Genomic DNA, 16,276 nt, shown 5'->3' on the forward strand with positions numbered 1-16,276 from the left:
AACAATTTTGCAAACTGCCGTTTGTACGGATCACAATCTTCTTACTTTTGTTGAAAGAGTCCAGGAGTTTGAGATTGTTTCATTAGTGTGTAATGCTATAACCATATAGTTTTAAAATCACATGATGGGAAATATGAAAGACAAAAAGACAACGCCTGGATGCTGGAAATCAGAAATACAAAGATTGATGGAAAATTCAGCAGGTTGGCAGCAATAACTGTGGAGAAAAAGCAGAGTTAGAATTTCAGGGTCTGGTGATCCTTCTTCAGAATTTCCAAGTTCTGAAGCAGGGTCCCCGGACCTGAAGCATTAACTCTGCTTTCTCTCCACAGATGCTGCTCAATCTGAACTTTTCTAGCAATCTTTGTTTTTGTTAGTCAAAGCATGTGGCTCAGTGGTTAGCACTGCTGTCTAGCAGCACCAGGGACCTGGCTTCAATTCCAGCCTTGGGCAGCAGTCTGTGTGAAGGTTGCACATTCTCCCAGAGTCTGTTTGGGTTTCCTCTGGGTGCTCCAGCTTCCCTCCCCACAGTCCAAAAATGCACAGGTTTCGTGGATTGGCCATGCTAAAATTGCCCATAGTGCAGGCTAGGTAGATTAGCCTTGGGGAATGCAGGGCTTCAGAGATTGGGTGGGACACTCTTTGAGGGTCGACGTGGACTCGGGTCGAATGGATGCTTCCACACTTTAGGGATTCTATGACATCTGCAGGTCTTTGTTTTACTTGTGACTCAGTGGCTAGCACTGCTGCCATAAAGCACCAGGAACCCGGGTTCGATTCCTGCCTCCGGGTGACTGTGTGTGGAGCTTGCAAATTCTCCCAGTCTCTGCATGGGTTTCCTCCCACAATCCAAAAATGTGCAGGCTAGATGAAGTGGCCATGCTAAATTGCACATTGTGTCCAGGGATGTGCAGGCTAAGTGCTGGGCTGAAGGGAGAAAATAGGCGCTGGGTCTGGGTGAGATGCTCTTGGGAAGGTTGTGTGGACTCGATAGACGGAATGGCCCGCTTCTAAAGTGAAGGGTTTCTATGATTCTAAATCAAATGTTGATCAAAAGGACTTGGGTAGAAAATGAGTCTTATGGAAAATCCTTGTGTATTACGATGAATATTGAAAATCACAACTAGGTTATAGTCCAACTGTTTAATTGGAAGCACTAGCTTTTGGAGTGCTGCTCCTTCATCAGGTGGTTGTGGAGTACATGATTGTACATGATATTTGCTATAAATTCTGTGTCTTACAGAAAGCTAGTGCTTCCATTAAATCGGTTGGATTATAAGCTGGTGTTGTGTGATTTTTAAACTTTGTACACTCCAGTCCAACACCGGCAACTCCAAAAGATGATTATTATTATAGTCAAAGTAAAACCTGTGCCAATAGAACAGGTTTGTGGCATAAGAAAATCATAGGGAAAAGAACCTGTATTTTGAAGATATCTTGACATGTGCTTCTGGTAGGGAGAGGTGAAAAAGGTTCATGATATATTATTATTATTTGGAAATTTGGGTTCTAACTTGGACACAGCCACATATAACTAAGTTTGATTTGTATTTTTATATTGACAGTGGAGGAGGGAAAGACCCAGTTTAATTTTCGATTTTTGACAGTGGTATCAGCATATCTGGCAATATATTTCCATACATTTAAACAAGGTTTTTTTTTTAAAGAAAAGCTCCTAACGTGAATCATTCTTTCCTTAAGAAAAATAGTATGAAGAGAAAAATATTGGGCTGCTGCCTAGAAACAAGGAACTTATGGCACAGGGAGATGGAGACAGAGACAAAAGCAGAAACACGCCTTCCTTTTCGAAAAGGAGAACCATCCAGAAAGATAGGCAGTGTGTAGATTTCTGTTAGAGAGAACAGATGTGTGACTGCAAAACTGCTGTTAGCTTAACAGTCCCCAGTGTAGTTTGGCTGAAAAATCCTGTGTGGTTTAATGTCAATGAGCGAAAGCTCCAGAAATGGAAGTCTGAGGAAGAGAGTTTGAAGAATCCATGTTAAGAAATTAGTGAGCTAAGTTAGCAAATTGTTTAAGGGTCTCATGAAGAGACGTTCATTCCAGAAACTACCAAGTCAGAGTTTTGCCAGAAGGAAACCAAGAACAGCCATGCCCATTGAATAAGGAGCCAAGTGGAACAGGGTGACCCTTCAGTTAGATGTGTGTGCCTGTATAGCTATTGTTGAGGATTAAAGAGTTGTTATTTCATTTATGATACTTACAGTGAGACCATTTCGAATACTTAGTGTACAATAGTTTTTTTTTGTGTAATAAACTTTAATTTTCTTTTCTAAAAGTACATTTTAAAGTCTCTTTTGAATATGCTCAGGGAATGACCACCATGGTAATCAAAATTCAACAAAACTATGGTATATCAAGCCAAGTTTTATGTTGAAATCTGACTTGTTCAGTATTATCATCGGTTGGGATTATGCACCTGTTTGATTACGAATTCTGTATGTTGGGAAAGCTTGGGTATATTTTAGGCAAGATAATTCTATGTTTAGTTATGCAGGCATAGTTTTGAAACTATATATCTTCATGCTAAAAGGTGTGCAATTACCCTTAATGACATACATCTCAAACTACTTATTGTGTGCAAAAATGGCCAAAAAGTTTACACAAAAATTATACAGAATATCAAAATTTCAAAAACATAGGATGCTGACCTAAGGAGTTATGCATCTGTCAAATGTGGCAAAAAACAGACATTTCTCTCCCCACAATCTTTCCTCTCCCTCCCCCACCTCAGACAAAAAGGAAAATTGCATCAATCAGCTGTTCGTTACAAAGCCCAATTAATAGATGCTTGAAAGCAGACTGAGGGTCTAGCACTGCTTGAAGTTGTGATCAAGGGAAACCTGAAGAGACAAAAATGCTAATGGAGAATAATAGTAGGGTCAAAAGAGACTCTAGATTATAAGTTTGTCCCCAAACGAAATATCACTCGAGCGATGAAGCAATTTTAATTCAAGGATTTCATCCCATCTTCAAATAATATTGGGGAAAACAATATAACACTCTCTTCAAGGAAGATTTGTTCTAACTGCCTACCATGCAGATATGCTGTTGAGTTTTTCAACCATAAAAGTCCACAAAAATAATTTGTTACCATTACATATAAATGGGTTTTGATCCCATCAGTTCTGGTGATGATTTTGGTACTCAAAATATCTCCGTGCTCCCAGGATGAACATGAGCTGAAAAGCATTTAAGATTGGCATCCAGTACTAGCAAGGTTGTTAATTACAGTTCAACCTAATGATTTACTGGAGACCAACAAATCAACCCTAGTTGTGAAATCCTGCATTACAAATTACCATCACAATATGGGTGATTGGAAAAATTGTACTCAGTTTTAAGAGAGATTTTTCACCTTTAGCTCAGAAATCAGTTTACTGCAGTTTTAAGCTATCTCCTGTTGTTGCATATCAGCGATTAACAGCCCTAGATCAGATGCACCAGGAACTTTTCTCATTTCTCCTGTTCAAATATTACCAGGTCAAAACTAATATTAATTTTTCACAAGTGCACTAGAATTTGCAAGCTTCTATAGCATACATGTATACTTTATATTTTACATTATTTTATATTTCCATTCATAATTCATATTTCCTACAATAAATCTGCTTGAATGCAATCTTTTCTCAGAGTATTGCATCCAGCACATAACTTGTACACTGGGTTCAATTTCACTATACTCCCCTGGCTGAATATAATTCAGCATCTATTCTGCTAACTTATATTGAAAATATCCAAACTCTCTCGCATGCATACACACATTCATACCCCAACTAACTAGGTAATGCAAATTGCCTTGCCTCTTAAAAAGGACTTACCTGCTTCACGTAGAGAAATTGGACGTGGCCAGCCTTTTGGAAAAAGTCATGCGTACAGTACAACCTGTCCACAAATATAATCTACAATCATTTTAAAATATTTGGTCCTGCCCAATTTTCAGTATATTAGGGAAAATGGAATTTAGGTCAGACATTATAAATTGTTTTCTCCAGCTAGGTATTCTGAAAAGAAATTAGAAAAATAGACCCTTCAAGCTGGAAGTTTTCCATATTTCGAATGTGTTCACACTGTAAAAACTCTTCATAAGTAATAGGGAGAGAGCTCCTCCAGATGTGTCCTGATACTGAGGAGTTCTTGTGGACTGCTCACCAACTATGTTCAGTGGAGCTGTTTCAACATGAAATGGGGAGGAGTCTTTTGAGGTAGGGAAGACAGGGGTAGGAAAGGGGAGAAATACAGTGAAGATGATAAACAATACAAGTATTTCTTACCAGGCAAAAGATTTAAAATCCAAGTTTGGGTGGAGGGGAGCATTATAATGAAGATATTACCATAATTCTCATTTCAGAACATATGCAGTCCCAATGTTGTTAAGATGTAAACTCAGATTCAATTGCGAACACATTAGTCTGGGCCTATTCTTTATGAATATCACATTTCAGTGAAAGCTGTATTACAAGTTTGTAATTATACTGGACAGCAGCTCTTCCTTTGATGACTCAAGAATGTGAATTGATCCGGGATTTACTTTTAAAGTCACAGTTTTGTTAGCACTGCACAGCAATTTATCCCTCTGCCTGTTACTTCTTTCTCAAAATTGGTGTAAAGAAAGAATTCTAAGATTGCTGGTGATTAGGAATTTAGGCAAATTTGGCCGTGGTCTCACTAGTATACTGGAGTATAAAAGCAAACAAGTACTGGACTAGTTTGCAGAAAACAAAATGTTTGCTTGGTCACAGACTGGGAGTTATGATTATGAAAGTTAAGAGAATAAATCAGAGTAAGCTATGATCTTCATTCAAAACGGATTGATCAACAAGTCTAACTTTTTTAATCAATTGTGGACTGTGATGGTATATTGCTGCCAGAGCTGCAGTACTTTTTCAGAAGTTCTCATTTTCCATCCCCATAAGAACTTTTCTACAATTAATATTGTAACAACTGTAAAGTGATTTGATATATTTTACATAAATACAAAATTCAATGCAGAATACAAAATTCAGTTTGGTAAAGAATAACATGACTTGAATTGAGTTTTCTACCCCAGGTTTACTTCAAAAGCAATGATTCTATTTGCAGTTAGGCATATCGCAGCACAGAAAGTAGTTTGAGATTATTAGTCATTTTCACTCTCAAGGTTGTATTTAAACAATGTACATAAATTACCATCTTTAACATGTGCAGAAGAGACATGGTCTAACTGAAGTTGGGCACGATCTTCACCTTGGAAAGCTTGCAGGGATGCAGAATTATTTATCCTCTATGGTTTTTAACAGTAGTTTTGAATTTGACTACTCTCTCATCTCAAGTATTGCAGAAACTAAATTCAAGTATTTTGATGAGCTTGTGAATATAAAATGAAGTTTGTTTTAACCTTTATTTTGTAACATCAAGTTTTTTTTATAAATATAAAAAAGTATGAATTTGACAATTATCCATTACTAATACTAACTTGTTTCAGCATCCAATTTATCATTAGTGCACCCTACCTTCATATATACTCTACAGAAAAGTGACTTTCTATCTTCAAAAGATGACATCCACAACTTACTTTTGCCAACCCAAATTTAAACAAGACTTTTAAGCGGTGCCAGAAAAAAACTAACAGAAGTCAAAACTTAAATAGCTGACCCATCATTCCCCAGGACTCTTCTGCACATTGCACTTCACAAAACAAATCAGTTCAATCAAGTTCTACAGTATAAAAGGGAAAAATGTGTTTTATTTACTGAATGATGCAGAAGAAGCTTGGAAAGTTCTGCTCTCAGTGCCAGCATCGACTGGGAGGTCATAAGTACCCTCAGAGGCACCAGAAGTTGATGTCTGTGGCCAGCTCTGCCTCATCATGAATAAAGCTTGCACAGAGACAAAAAAGGGTGTTACAAAACAAACTGTTCTCAACATTTTTAACAGTGCAATGATTTATGATCCCTCAGAAATGAAGACTTAGATTAGCTTCCCCAGCCAACAATTTTCATTAGTAAGAGTTTAGTGGTGCTATTTTTCCTTGCAGCCCTCTGACATGAAGTCATTTCTATTACTGCCCAAAGCTCTCAAACAGTTCTACTGAAAGTGTACACTATAAACACAACTTAAGTAGGAAAAGAGCACTTCCTACCTCAAATATCCCATATCTCTTCTTTAACAAGATGAGTATACAACATATACATACAAATTATCTCCAGGTGTCAATGAAACAACTTCTCACTTTATTATTTAATTCAACCAATTAAAAACCTAAAATTTGACATCCACAAGAAATTTGGATTTTTTTGGTTTAAATTTATGCAATGTGTTAGTAAAGGCTAAAATGGTTCCAATTATCTCTATAGAAAGGCCCTAAGCCCTCAAGCACTCACTGGAAGGCAATATTTAAAATGTTAGTCAAGTAGACTATGACTTTGTACCAAAGAAAACAAATATGTTCTGCACACAGATGCAGAAGCATCTGGTCAGCCAGATGAAAGCAAAGAATTGCAAATTTTGGAAATGTGAAATAACAGAAATTGCTGGAGAAACTCAGCAGGTATCGTAGCATCCATGGACAGAAAGTGTGGTTCAATTTTTTTAATCCCCTTGTCCAGTTCATTGGCACCAGATATCACCTCTTCACTGTGGGCATGCAATCCCTTTACACATCATTCCCTAATAGGCTGGTGTCAGGGTTCTCCACATCTTGCGAAGAAGGCCTGAACCACACTTCCCCGTCTGACTGAACTCATCCTCACTTTGAACAACTTCTCCTTTAGTGCCTTTCACTTTCTTCAGATCAGAAGTGTGGCTGTGGGTACCAGTATAGGCCCCAGTTATGCCTGTATCTTTGTGGGGCAAATAGAGCATTCCTTGTTTCAATCCTACTCTGGCCCATCCCTACTTTTTCTCCAGTATATCAATGACATCATTGTGCTGCTTCCCTCCATTGTTTGGAATTGAAAAACTTATCAATTTTGCTTCCAATTTCCACCCTACTCTCATCTTCATCTGATCTATTGACTCCTCCCTTCCTTGACATTGGTTTCTATTTCTTGGGATAGGCTAGCCACCAATATCCACTACAAACCCCTAGCTGGAGTGTAAACCCTCGCACCCTGCTACCGGTAATGACACCATTCCATTCTCCAAGTTTTTGTCTCCACTGCAGTGGTTCAGATGATGCCAACTTTTGGGAGTGTTATGCATTTTGGGATGGCAAATAAAGCAAGGAATATACAAAAAAAAAGGGAGAATATTGAGAGGGGTAGAGAAAACGTGAAAGATCTTGGAGTATATGCTCATAGGTCCCTGAAGATAGAAGATGGGAAAAAATTCCAACTGTAAGAGCTGCTCCTTTATGAAAGTATTTTAGGTGTTGGAGTGGATTTCCTGGAATTCTAGGAACAGTAATTACTGTTTTATAAGCTGGTGCATTCTTTTGGAACTTTGGAGGAAAAAAATAAAATGGCACTTTAAAAAGGAGAAAAAATGACAAAGGCAGAGGCCTCATGGTCAATGAATCAAACTAGAAAGAAACCTACACTGTTTGACACAGCAGTGAAGCGGTACAGCTAGCACCTTTGCTATTTGAGTTCAAGTATCGCTGGATATCAGAGTGCGTCTAAGAAAAATTAATAAACAGTGAAATTCACAGCTGACCTTAGAGGAACCAGTGTGGGACAACTCATAGCATACGAGAAGCCAAACGCATAGTTTTTAAGTGTAACCTTCCTGTATTTTTCTTTGTAAATCTACTATAGTGAGTAGAGTGTGTTCTTTTTTGATTGTATGTTTCATTGAGATCTGTCCCTTGATTAAATTTTAAAAATGTAAAACATAAGTACTAAGTTAGCCTGGAGCTGTGTTTTTTTAGAACAGTAAGACTATGCTATTTTCTGGGTCTATAGATTGTTAAGATGCAGAGATGGCCTTTAGTAAAGTGATGTGCTCTTCCTGTCAGATGTGGGATATTAGAGAGAGAGTTTCCATGTTGCTGCCGATTATGATTAGATTAGATTAGATTAGATTCCCTACAGTGCTGAAACAGGCCCTTCTGCCCAATCAGTCCACACCGACCCTCCGAAGAGTAATCCACCCAGATCCATTTTTCTCTGTCTAATGCACCTAACACTATGGGCAATTCAGCATGGCCAATTCACCTGACCTGCACATCTTTTGACTGTGGGACGAAACCAGATCACCCAGAGGAAACCCATGCAGACACGGGGAGAATGTGCAAGCTCCACACAGTCGCCTGAGGCTGGAATTGAACCTGGGACCCTGGTGCTGTGAGGCAGCAGTGCTAACCACTGAGCTACCATGCCACGAGCACCGTGGCTGCAGTGTGTTTGGTTGTGAAGGCTATCAGATCGCATGGATCTGTCGGAGTGCCAGTTAGAGGCAATAAGGAATTTACAGGAACTAGGGGGCATGATGGATGGTAGTTATAGAAAGGGAGAAAAAACTACAGGTACAATCCCGTAGATGGGTTACCTCCAGGAAAGGTAGGAGAGGGAGGCAGGTAGTGCAGGACTCTCCTGTGGCTATCCCCATCTCAAAAAAGAATGGTGCCTTGGAAAATGTAGGGGCTGATGGAATTCTCAGGAGATTGTAGCACAAACAATCGTTTCTGGTGCCGAGACTGGCTTTAATGTAAAAAAGGGTACATCATGTTCCAAGCTATCATTTGTGATAGGGTACTCTATAGTCAGAGGCACAGACAGATGTTTCTGTGGCCAAAAGCAAGAAATGACAATGCTGTGTTGTCACCCTGGTGCCAAGATTAAGGATATCTCAGACGGAATGCAGCATATTCTCAAAGCAGAGAGGGATCAGCAGGAGGTCATTGGAACTAATGACACAGGAAGGGACAATGTATACAATGATGAGATTTTGAAGGGAGAAGACAGGAAATTAGGCAGGAATTTAAAAAGGAGGTCCTCCAGGGTAGTAATATCTGGATTACATCAGGTGCTAAGAGCTAGTGAGGGTAGGAACAGGAGGATAGAGCAGATGAATGCGTGGTTGAGAAGCTGCTACAGGAAAGAAGAGTTCACGTTTTTAAATCATTGGAATCTCTTCTGGGGTAGCAATAAGCTGGTAAGGAGGACGGATTGCATCTGAATTGGAAGGGGATGAATATATTGGCAGGGAGATTTGCTAGTGCTGCTCGGGAGGATTTAAACTAGTAAGGATGGGGGTGGGATCCAGGGAGATAGTGAGGAAAGAGACCAGTCTAAGAATGGTACAATTGGGAAAAGGAGCAAGTCAAACAATCAGGACAGGCAGGAACAAAGCAGAGAACGAAGCAGTACTGATAAATTAAACAGCATATATTTCAATGCAAGAGGTCTACCAGGAAGGCAGATGATTTTAGGGCATGGTTAGGAACATGGGACTGGGTTATCATAGCAATTAGAGACGAGGCTCAGGAAGGGACAGGAATGGCAGCTTAATGTTCCAGAATACAAATGCTATAGGAAAGATAGAGAGGGGGGGTGGTGGCAGCATTTTTGATTGGGGATATCATTATAGCAGTACTTCAGGAGGATATTCCTAGGAATATGCCAAGGGAGGTTATTTGGGTGGAACTGACATATAGGAAAGGGATGATCACCTTATTGGGATTGTACTACAGACCCCAACAGTAAGCAAGAAATTGAGAAACAAATTTGTAAGGCAATCTCAATTATCTGTCAGAATCATAGAGTGGTTATGATAGGGGATTTTAACTTTCAAACGTAGACTGGGATTGCCATACTGTTAAAGGCGTGGATGGAGAAGAATTTGTTAAGTGTGAACAAGATTCACTATGTGGATGTACCTACCAGAGAATGTGCAAAACATGACCCACTCTTGGGAAATAAGGCAGGACAAGCTACCGAGGTGCCAGTGGGGGAGCACTTTGGGACTAGTGACCATAATTCTATTAGTTGTAAACAGTGATGGAAAAGGTTAGACCAGATCTAAAAGTTAAAGCCCTAAATTGGAGGAAGGCCAATTTTGACGGTATTAGGCAAGAACTTTCAAAAGTTGATTGTGGGTGAATGCTTGTTGCTTAAGAGATGCCTGGAAAATAAGATGCATTCATAAATGAGACGATGAAAGTCCAGAGACAGTATGTTCCTGTTAGGGTGAAAGGCAAGGCTGGCAGGTGTAGGGAATGCTGGATGACTAGAGAAATTGAGATTTTGGTCAAGAAAAAGGAAGCAAAGGTTAGGTATAGATAGCAGAGATCGAGTGATTCCTAGAAGAGGATAAAGGCAGTAGGAGTATACTTAAGGAAATCAGGGGTACAAAAAGGGGACAGGAGATAGCTTTGACAAATAGGGTTAAGAAGAATCCAAAGGATTTTATAAATACATTAAGGACAAAAGGGTAACTAGGAAGAAAATAGGGCCTCGAGGGGCCCATCTGAGGAGCCGCGAGAGATAATAACAAGTATTTTGCATCAGTGTTTACTGTGGAGAAGGACATGGACGATATAGAATGGGGGGGAAATAGACAGCATCTTGAATAATATCCCAATTATAAAGGTGGTGGTGCTGGATGTCTTAAAACACATAAAAGTGAACAAATCCCCAGGACTTGATCAGGTGCATCCCAGAACTCTCTGGGAAGCTAGGGAAGGGATTGCTGGACCCCTTGCTGAGATATTTGTATCATTGATAGTCATAGGTCAGGTGCCGGAAGACTGGAGGTTGGCTAATGTGGTACCACTATTTGAGGAAGGTGGTGAGGAAAAGCCAGAGAACTATAGACCGGTGAGCCTGACGTCGGTGGTGGGCAAGTTGTTGGAAGGAATCCTGAGAGACAGGATTTACATGTATTTGGAAAGGCAAGGACTGATTAGGGATAGTCAACATGGCTTTGTGTGAGAGAAATCATGTCACACTAACTTGATTGAGTTTTTTGAAGAAGTAACAAAGATGATTGAACAGGGCAGCATGGTGGACATGATCTATATGTACTTCAGCAAGGCATTCGACAAGTTTCCTCATGGTAGACTAGTTAGCAAGATTAGATTCAACTAGCCTTTTGGATACCGAACTGGCTCAAAGGTAGAAGACAGAGCATCTGAGGCCTGTGACCAGCAGTGTGCCACAAGGATTGGTGCTGGGTCTACTGCATTTATATAAATGATTTGGGTCTGAACATAGCAGGTATAGTTAGTGAGTTTGCAGATAACACCAAAATTGGAGGTGTAGTAGACAGTGAAGGAGGTTACTTCAAAGTACAATGGCATTTTGATCAGATGGGCCAATGGGCAAGTGGCAGGTGGAGTTTAATTTGGATAAAAGAAAGACAAATCAGGGCAGAACGCATATACCTTAATGGTAAGGTCCTGGGAGTGTTGCTGAATGAAGTGCAGGGTCACAGGTCCTTGAAAGTGGATTTGCAGCTAGATAGGATAGTGAAGGATGGTTTTCTTTATTGGTCAGAGCATAGGACTTAGGAGGTCACGTTGCGGCTGTACGGGACATTAGTTCGGCTACTTTTGCAATATTGTGTGCAATTTTGGTTTCCCTCCTATCGGAAGGATGTTGTGAAACTTGAAAGGGTTCAGAAAAGATTTACAAGGGTGTTGCCAGGGTTGGAGGATTTGTGCTGCAGGGAGAGGCTGAATAGGCTGGGGCTGTTTTCCCTGGAGCTTCGGAGGCTGAGGGGTGACCTTATAGAAGTTTATAAAATAGACAAGTCTTTTCCCTGGAAGGGGGTAGTCCAGAACTAGAGGGCATAGGTTTAAGGTGAGGGGGGAACGACTTAAAAAGCATCCAAGAAACAACCTATTCACGCAGAGGGTGGCGAATGTATGAAATGAGCTGTCAGAGGAAGTGGTAGAGGCTTGAACAATTACAAATTTCAAAGGCACCTGGACGGGTATACGCATCGGAAGGGTTTAGAGGGATATGGGCCAAGTGCTGCTAATTGAGGCAAGATTAATTTAAAATATCTGGTTGACATGGACAAGTTGTATTGAAAGGTCGGCTTCTATGCTGTACATCTCCAGGATTCTCTGTGACTGTTAGATAAAGTGATAAAGGCCGCATATAGGATGCTTTCCTTCATTGAATGAGATATTGAACACAACAGCAGGGATGAGGCATTGATCAGCCAATAGCTGGTCGTGTACACAGACCAAGTCACCACATTACAGGATGTAAACAACTGCTCTAGACAGCACACAAACGAGATTTACAAGAATGTTCCCCAGCTGCAAGTATGGGGAAAGATTCTCTCCTGCTATATTTCTGAGCCTTTAACTCATTTTCCTCCTTTAACGCACTTCTTGAAGCCTCTCATCAAGCTTTTGATTTTCTGACCTAAGTCTCCTTATATGGTTTGGTGTAATTTGGTTTTATAGTACTTTTCTGAAGAGCCTTGGGGGCTCTTCTGTATGTTAAATGAGTAATACAAATATCGGCTTCTTTTTATTTGTCATGAGATGTGGATAAAAAATATAGACTGTTGTTGTTGGAAGAGACATCTAGCTTGACCAGGATCAGTAAGTCAGTGAGCACAGGGATGACAGATGATTGAGACTTGGTGTGAATTAAGACACATGAGTTTCAGATCACCTGAAATTTATGGAGCATGTAGAAATGTGGGAGATTAGTGAGGGATCTGTTACAATATAGAGTACAAAGGAAACAAAAGCATTCAGTAGTAGATGAACTGAATTAGCAATAAAGATGGCAATGCTGCAGAGGTGAAATAGGAATTGGTAGTTGAAGAGAAGATTTGGGTGGAGAATGAAAGCAATGGTACAGTCTGGCAAATATCAGAATTTCTGCTCAGGTAACAGTGAATGTCGCATAAATAGTCTCATGATTTAGTTAAAGCAGAGGTGATGACAGGAGTTGAAGGTTACAGTGATGAGTGTGATTTGTGTAAACTATGCTGTACTTTTAGATGATACCACTTTAAGCAGCATGTTGACAATAGGAGGGGCCCAACAATAGACCCTTGGGAGAGAAACTACTTCAAGTAATACTTTATTTCAAAGACACACAGACAACAGGCCTTTTAATGGCAACTAATATTTCTAACATTGCAACAGTAATTGCACTTTAAAAGCACTTAATTCACTGCAAAGCACTTCAATGGCTGTAAAAACATAAATGCAAGATATTCCTTTAACAAAAAGGCTAGGCAACCTCAGATTTTTGCCAATATTTACCAGAAGTCCATTAATGTGAGAACAACTCATATGTTTGTTATCACCATACTATTATGGGGAAGGTGCAAATTGTCAATGTATCTCCAAAACACACAGTTACTTTTAATTGCATGGACATTCACAAAGGAGAATGGGAACTATACCCCTAATATTGTAAATATTAGAACACAAGTATTATTAATGAGCAAAGCTTACATTATTAAAACACTCTTCTACAAGATTTCTTTTGAAGAATGCGTCTCGTTGAGAAAAAGTATCAACACTGGACAGTATCAATGTCAGATTAGGGGAGGGGAACCGCCTAATCATATTATCATTGAACAGTTAATCCAGACACTCAGACAAAGACAGGTGGCAGAATTTGAATCCGATACAGAAAATCTGGAATTAATACTCTAATGACGACCATGAATACATTGTCATCTGGCAGAAAAACTTATCTGGTTCACTAACATCCTTTTGAAAAGAAACGGCTTACTAAGGTCTAGCCTACATGTGACTCCAGATCCACATCAATGCTGTTGACTCTTAACTACACTCTGGGTAATTAGGGATGGGCAATAAGCACTAGCCTAGCCAGTGACGCCCTTACCCCATGAATGAATTTAAAAAGTATCAAGGATCAGTAATCCAACTAATTGGAGGTAATGAGTTCATTGTAAGTATACATAGGTAATGACAGCCCAAATTCTTATAATCATATAGCTGAAAATAGTTCCAAACTATTAAACTGGGCTATATTCAAATTCACAATAGATTTGAAAGAACAGTCCACGTAGCCAACTGCACCACTGGAACAGAAAAAATGGCTTCTTAAACATCATACTTTCAAAACCTATTTGGAATATGTAATTTGATTATATCCTTAATCTGTTAACAGACTTGGACGTGATTGTGTTTCATTTGATTATTTAGGTGTATTAACATCATAACTTCATAATTGTTTCTTCTATTGAAATTACCCAGATTAATATCATTATTTTATCAAAAACTGATAACTACATTCATATACTTTCCATTAAAAGGAGTTTGATTTCATGGTCAACACTGTAAATCCATTGTTCAGCTTATATAGCACAAAAGAAAACATTAACTATTTAAAGAAACTCAAACAAAGACACTGAACGTAATCAGATTTAGGGTAGTTTTGTAGGCCACCAGATATCGGTACTTTAGTCTACACCAGAATGCACCTTTAATTGCCATATGAAAATCATACAGCATGACAGATGCAGTGAAGCTTACACACATTATTATTACAATGTCTGTACGTGGAGCCCAATTACTGCAAATCTAATCTGCAGCAAGACAGAAAACTGAGCTAAATCCCACCACACAATGTGTAAATAGAACATTATTTTTCAAAAAGAAGGTAGTTTGGGGGACAGCGGAGCTGAATACTCCAGAATAGAGTTTGGATTATTGGCCCACATCAGAAAATACCTTTATGTATTTACGTACTCAGGGATTTTGTAGAAATTCCAAGGAAATTAACTCCTGGCAGAACAAAAACAGAAATTGCTGGAAAAACTCAGGTCTGGCAGCATCTGTGGTGGCAAATCAGAGTTAACGTTTCAGGTCCAGCAACCTTTTCTCAGAACTGATGGTAGCTAGGAAATGTTGGTTTATAGGTCGGAACACTTCGACCCCATGGCATCAATGTGGATTTCACCAGTTTCCTAATTTCCTTCCTCCACCTCACCCCAGCTCCAACCTTCGAGCTCAGCACCGCCCTCATGACCTGTCCTATCTGCCTATCTTCCTTTCCACCTGTCCACTCCACCATCCTCTCTGACCTATCACCTTCATCCCCACCCCCATTCACCCATTGTACTTCTATGCTACTTTCTCCCCATTCCCACTCCCCTCTGATTTATCTCTCCACTCTACAGGCACCCTGTTTCTATTCCTGATGAAGGGCTTTTGCCCGAAACATCGATTTTCCTGCTCCTCGGATGCTGCCTGATCTGCTATGCTTTTCCAGCACCACTCTAATCTAGACAATGTTGGCTTATATGCAGGAGGTGGAGAGGAGAGTGGTAAGGAGCAAACAATAGGTAGAGATAAGAGTCCAAGGAGAGCGAAGAACAGTTCGACAAAGGAGTTGATAATGATCTGGCTCGGAGGGTGAACAACTGTCCCCATTAACAGCTTTTCACTCTCCAAGCCAGATCATTACTGACTCCTTTGGTTGTCCAATGATACTTCTCTCTCTTTGGGCTCTATACCTATTGTTTACTCCTTACCCTATCCCCCTACCCTTATTTTGCATATAACCAACATTTTCCTAGCTACCATTAGTTCTGAGGAAGGGTCCCGAAACAGGAATCTGATTTCTCTCCACAGATGCTGCCAGACCTGCGCTTACCCAGCAATTTCTGTTTTTGTTTCCGATTTATAGCATTCGCAGTCTTTTTTTTCAGTCCTGCCAGAACAGATTGCTTTGGTAGTGCCAATAATAAAGTGATTCTACTTAGCAGCATGAAGCTGGGAGATACATTTGCAACAATATTTTAAATTTAATAAAAGTCTAACTTTTAAAAATAAAATTCATTCATGCAATGAAAGGCATCACTTGCTAGCATTTTTTGCCCATCTCTAGTTGCCTAAATAAAATGAGTGCCTCTGCAGTCCTTGGGTGAAAGGGCACCCACAATGCTGTTAGGATAGAGGTTCCAAGATGCTGACGTAGCACTATTCAAATAATGGCAATGCAGTTCCAAGTCAGGGTGGTGCATGGTTTGGAGGTAAAATGTAATTTGGACTGAGACTACAATATTGTTATATCTGACCAAGTCCAATGAAGGGAAAACATTTTGGAGGATCATAGTATAAACCAGAAATGGGAACATAATAAATAGTGATATCTTGAAAAGTATCTATATTACAGAGGAGGAGATGCAGCATCTCGGATCAGGATCAGGTGTACCCTAGAACTCAGAGAAGTTAGTGAAGTGATTGTTGGGACCCATACTGAGATATTTGTATGATCGACAGCCACAAGCGAGGTGCCGGAAAACTGGAGGTTGGCATAACATGGTGTCACTATTTAGAAAGGTGGTATGGAAAAGCCAGGGAACGATAGACTGGTGAGACTGACAT

At 39.8% G+C, this 16,276-nt stretch overlaps 1 protein-coding gene across 7 annotated transcripts in view; it reads right to left on the reverse strand.

The window, feature by feature from the left end:
* fam168a (family with sequence similarity 168 member A) overlaps positions 1-16,276 on the reverse strand; it is a 76,849-nt gene that overhangs the window by 35,251 nt on the left and 25,322 nt on the right. For 4 of the 7 annotated variants that reach the window (XM_043692187.1, XM_043692186.1, XM_043692185.1 and 1 more), the window contains one exon: positions 5,751-5,876. The exons of the other annotated variants lie outside the window; for them this stretch is intronic. In XM_043692187.1, the coding sequence (XP_043548122.1) occupies positions 5,751-5,876 (126 nt within the window). The remainder of the gene's footprint in view (positions 1-5,750; positions 5,877-16,276) is intronic. 7 annotated transcript variants of the gene reach the window in all.

Source organism: Chiloscyllium plagiosum, chromosome 6, assembly GCF_004010195.1.
Source record: "Chiloscyllium plagiosum isolate BGI_BamShark_2017 chromosome 6, ASM401019v2, whole genome shotgun sequence".
Taxonomy (NCBI): domain Eukaryota; kingdom Metazoa; phylum Chordata; class Chondrichthyes; order Orectolobiformes; family Hemiscylliidae; genus Chiloscyllium; species Chiloscyllium plagiosum.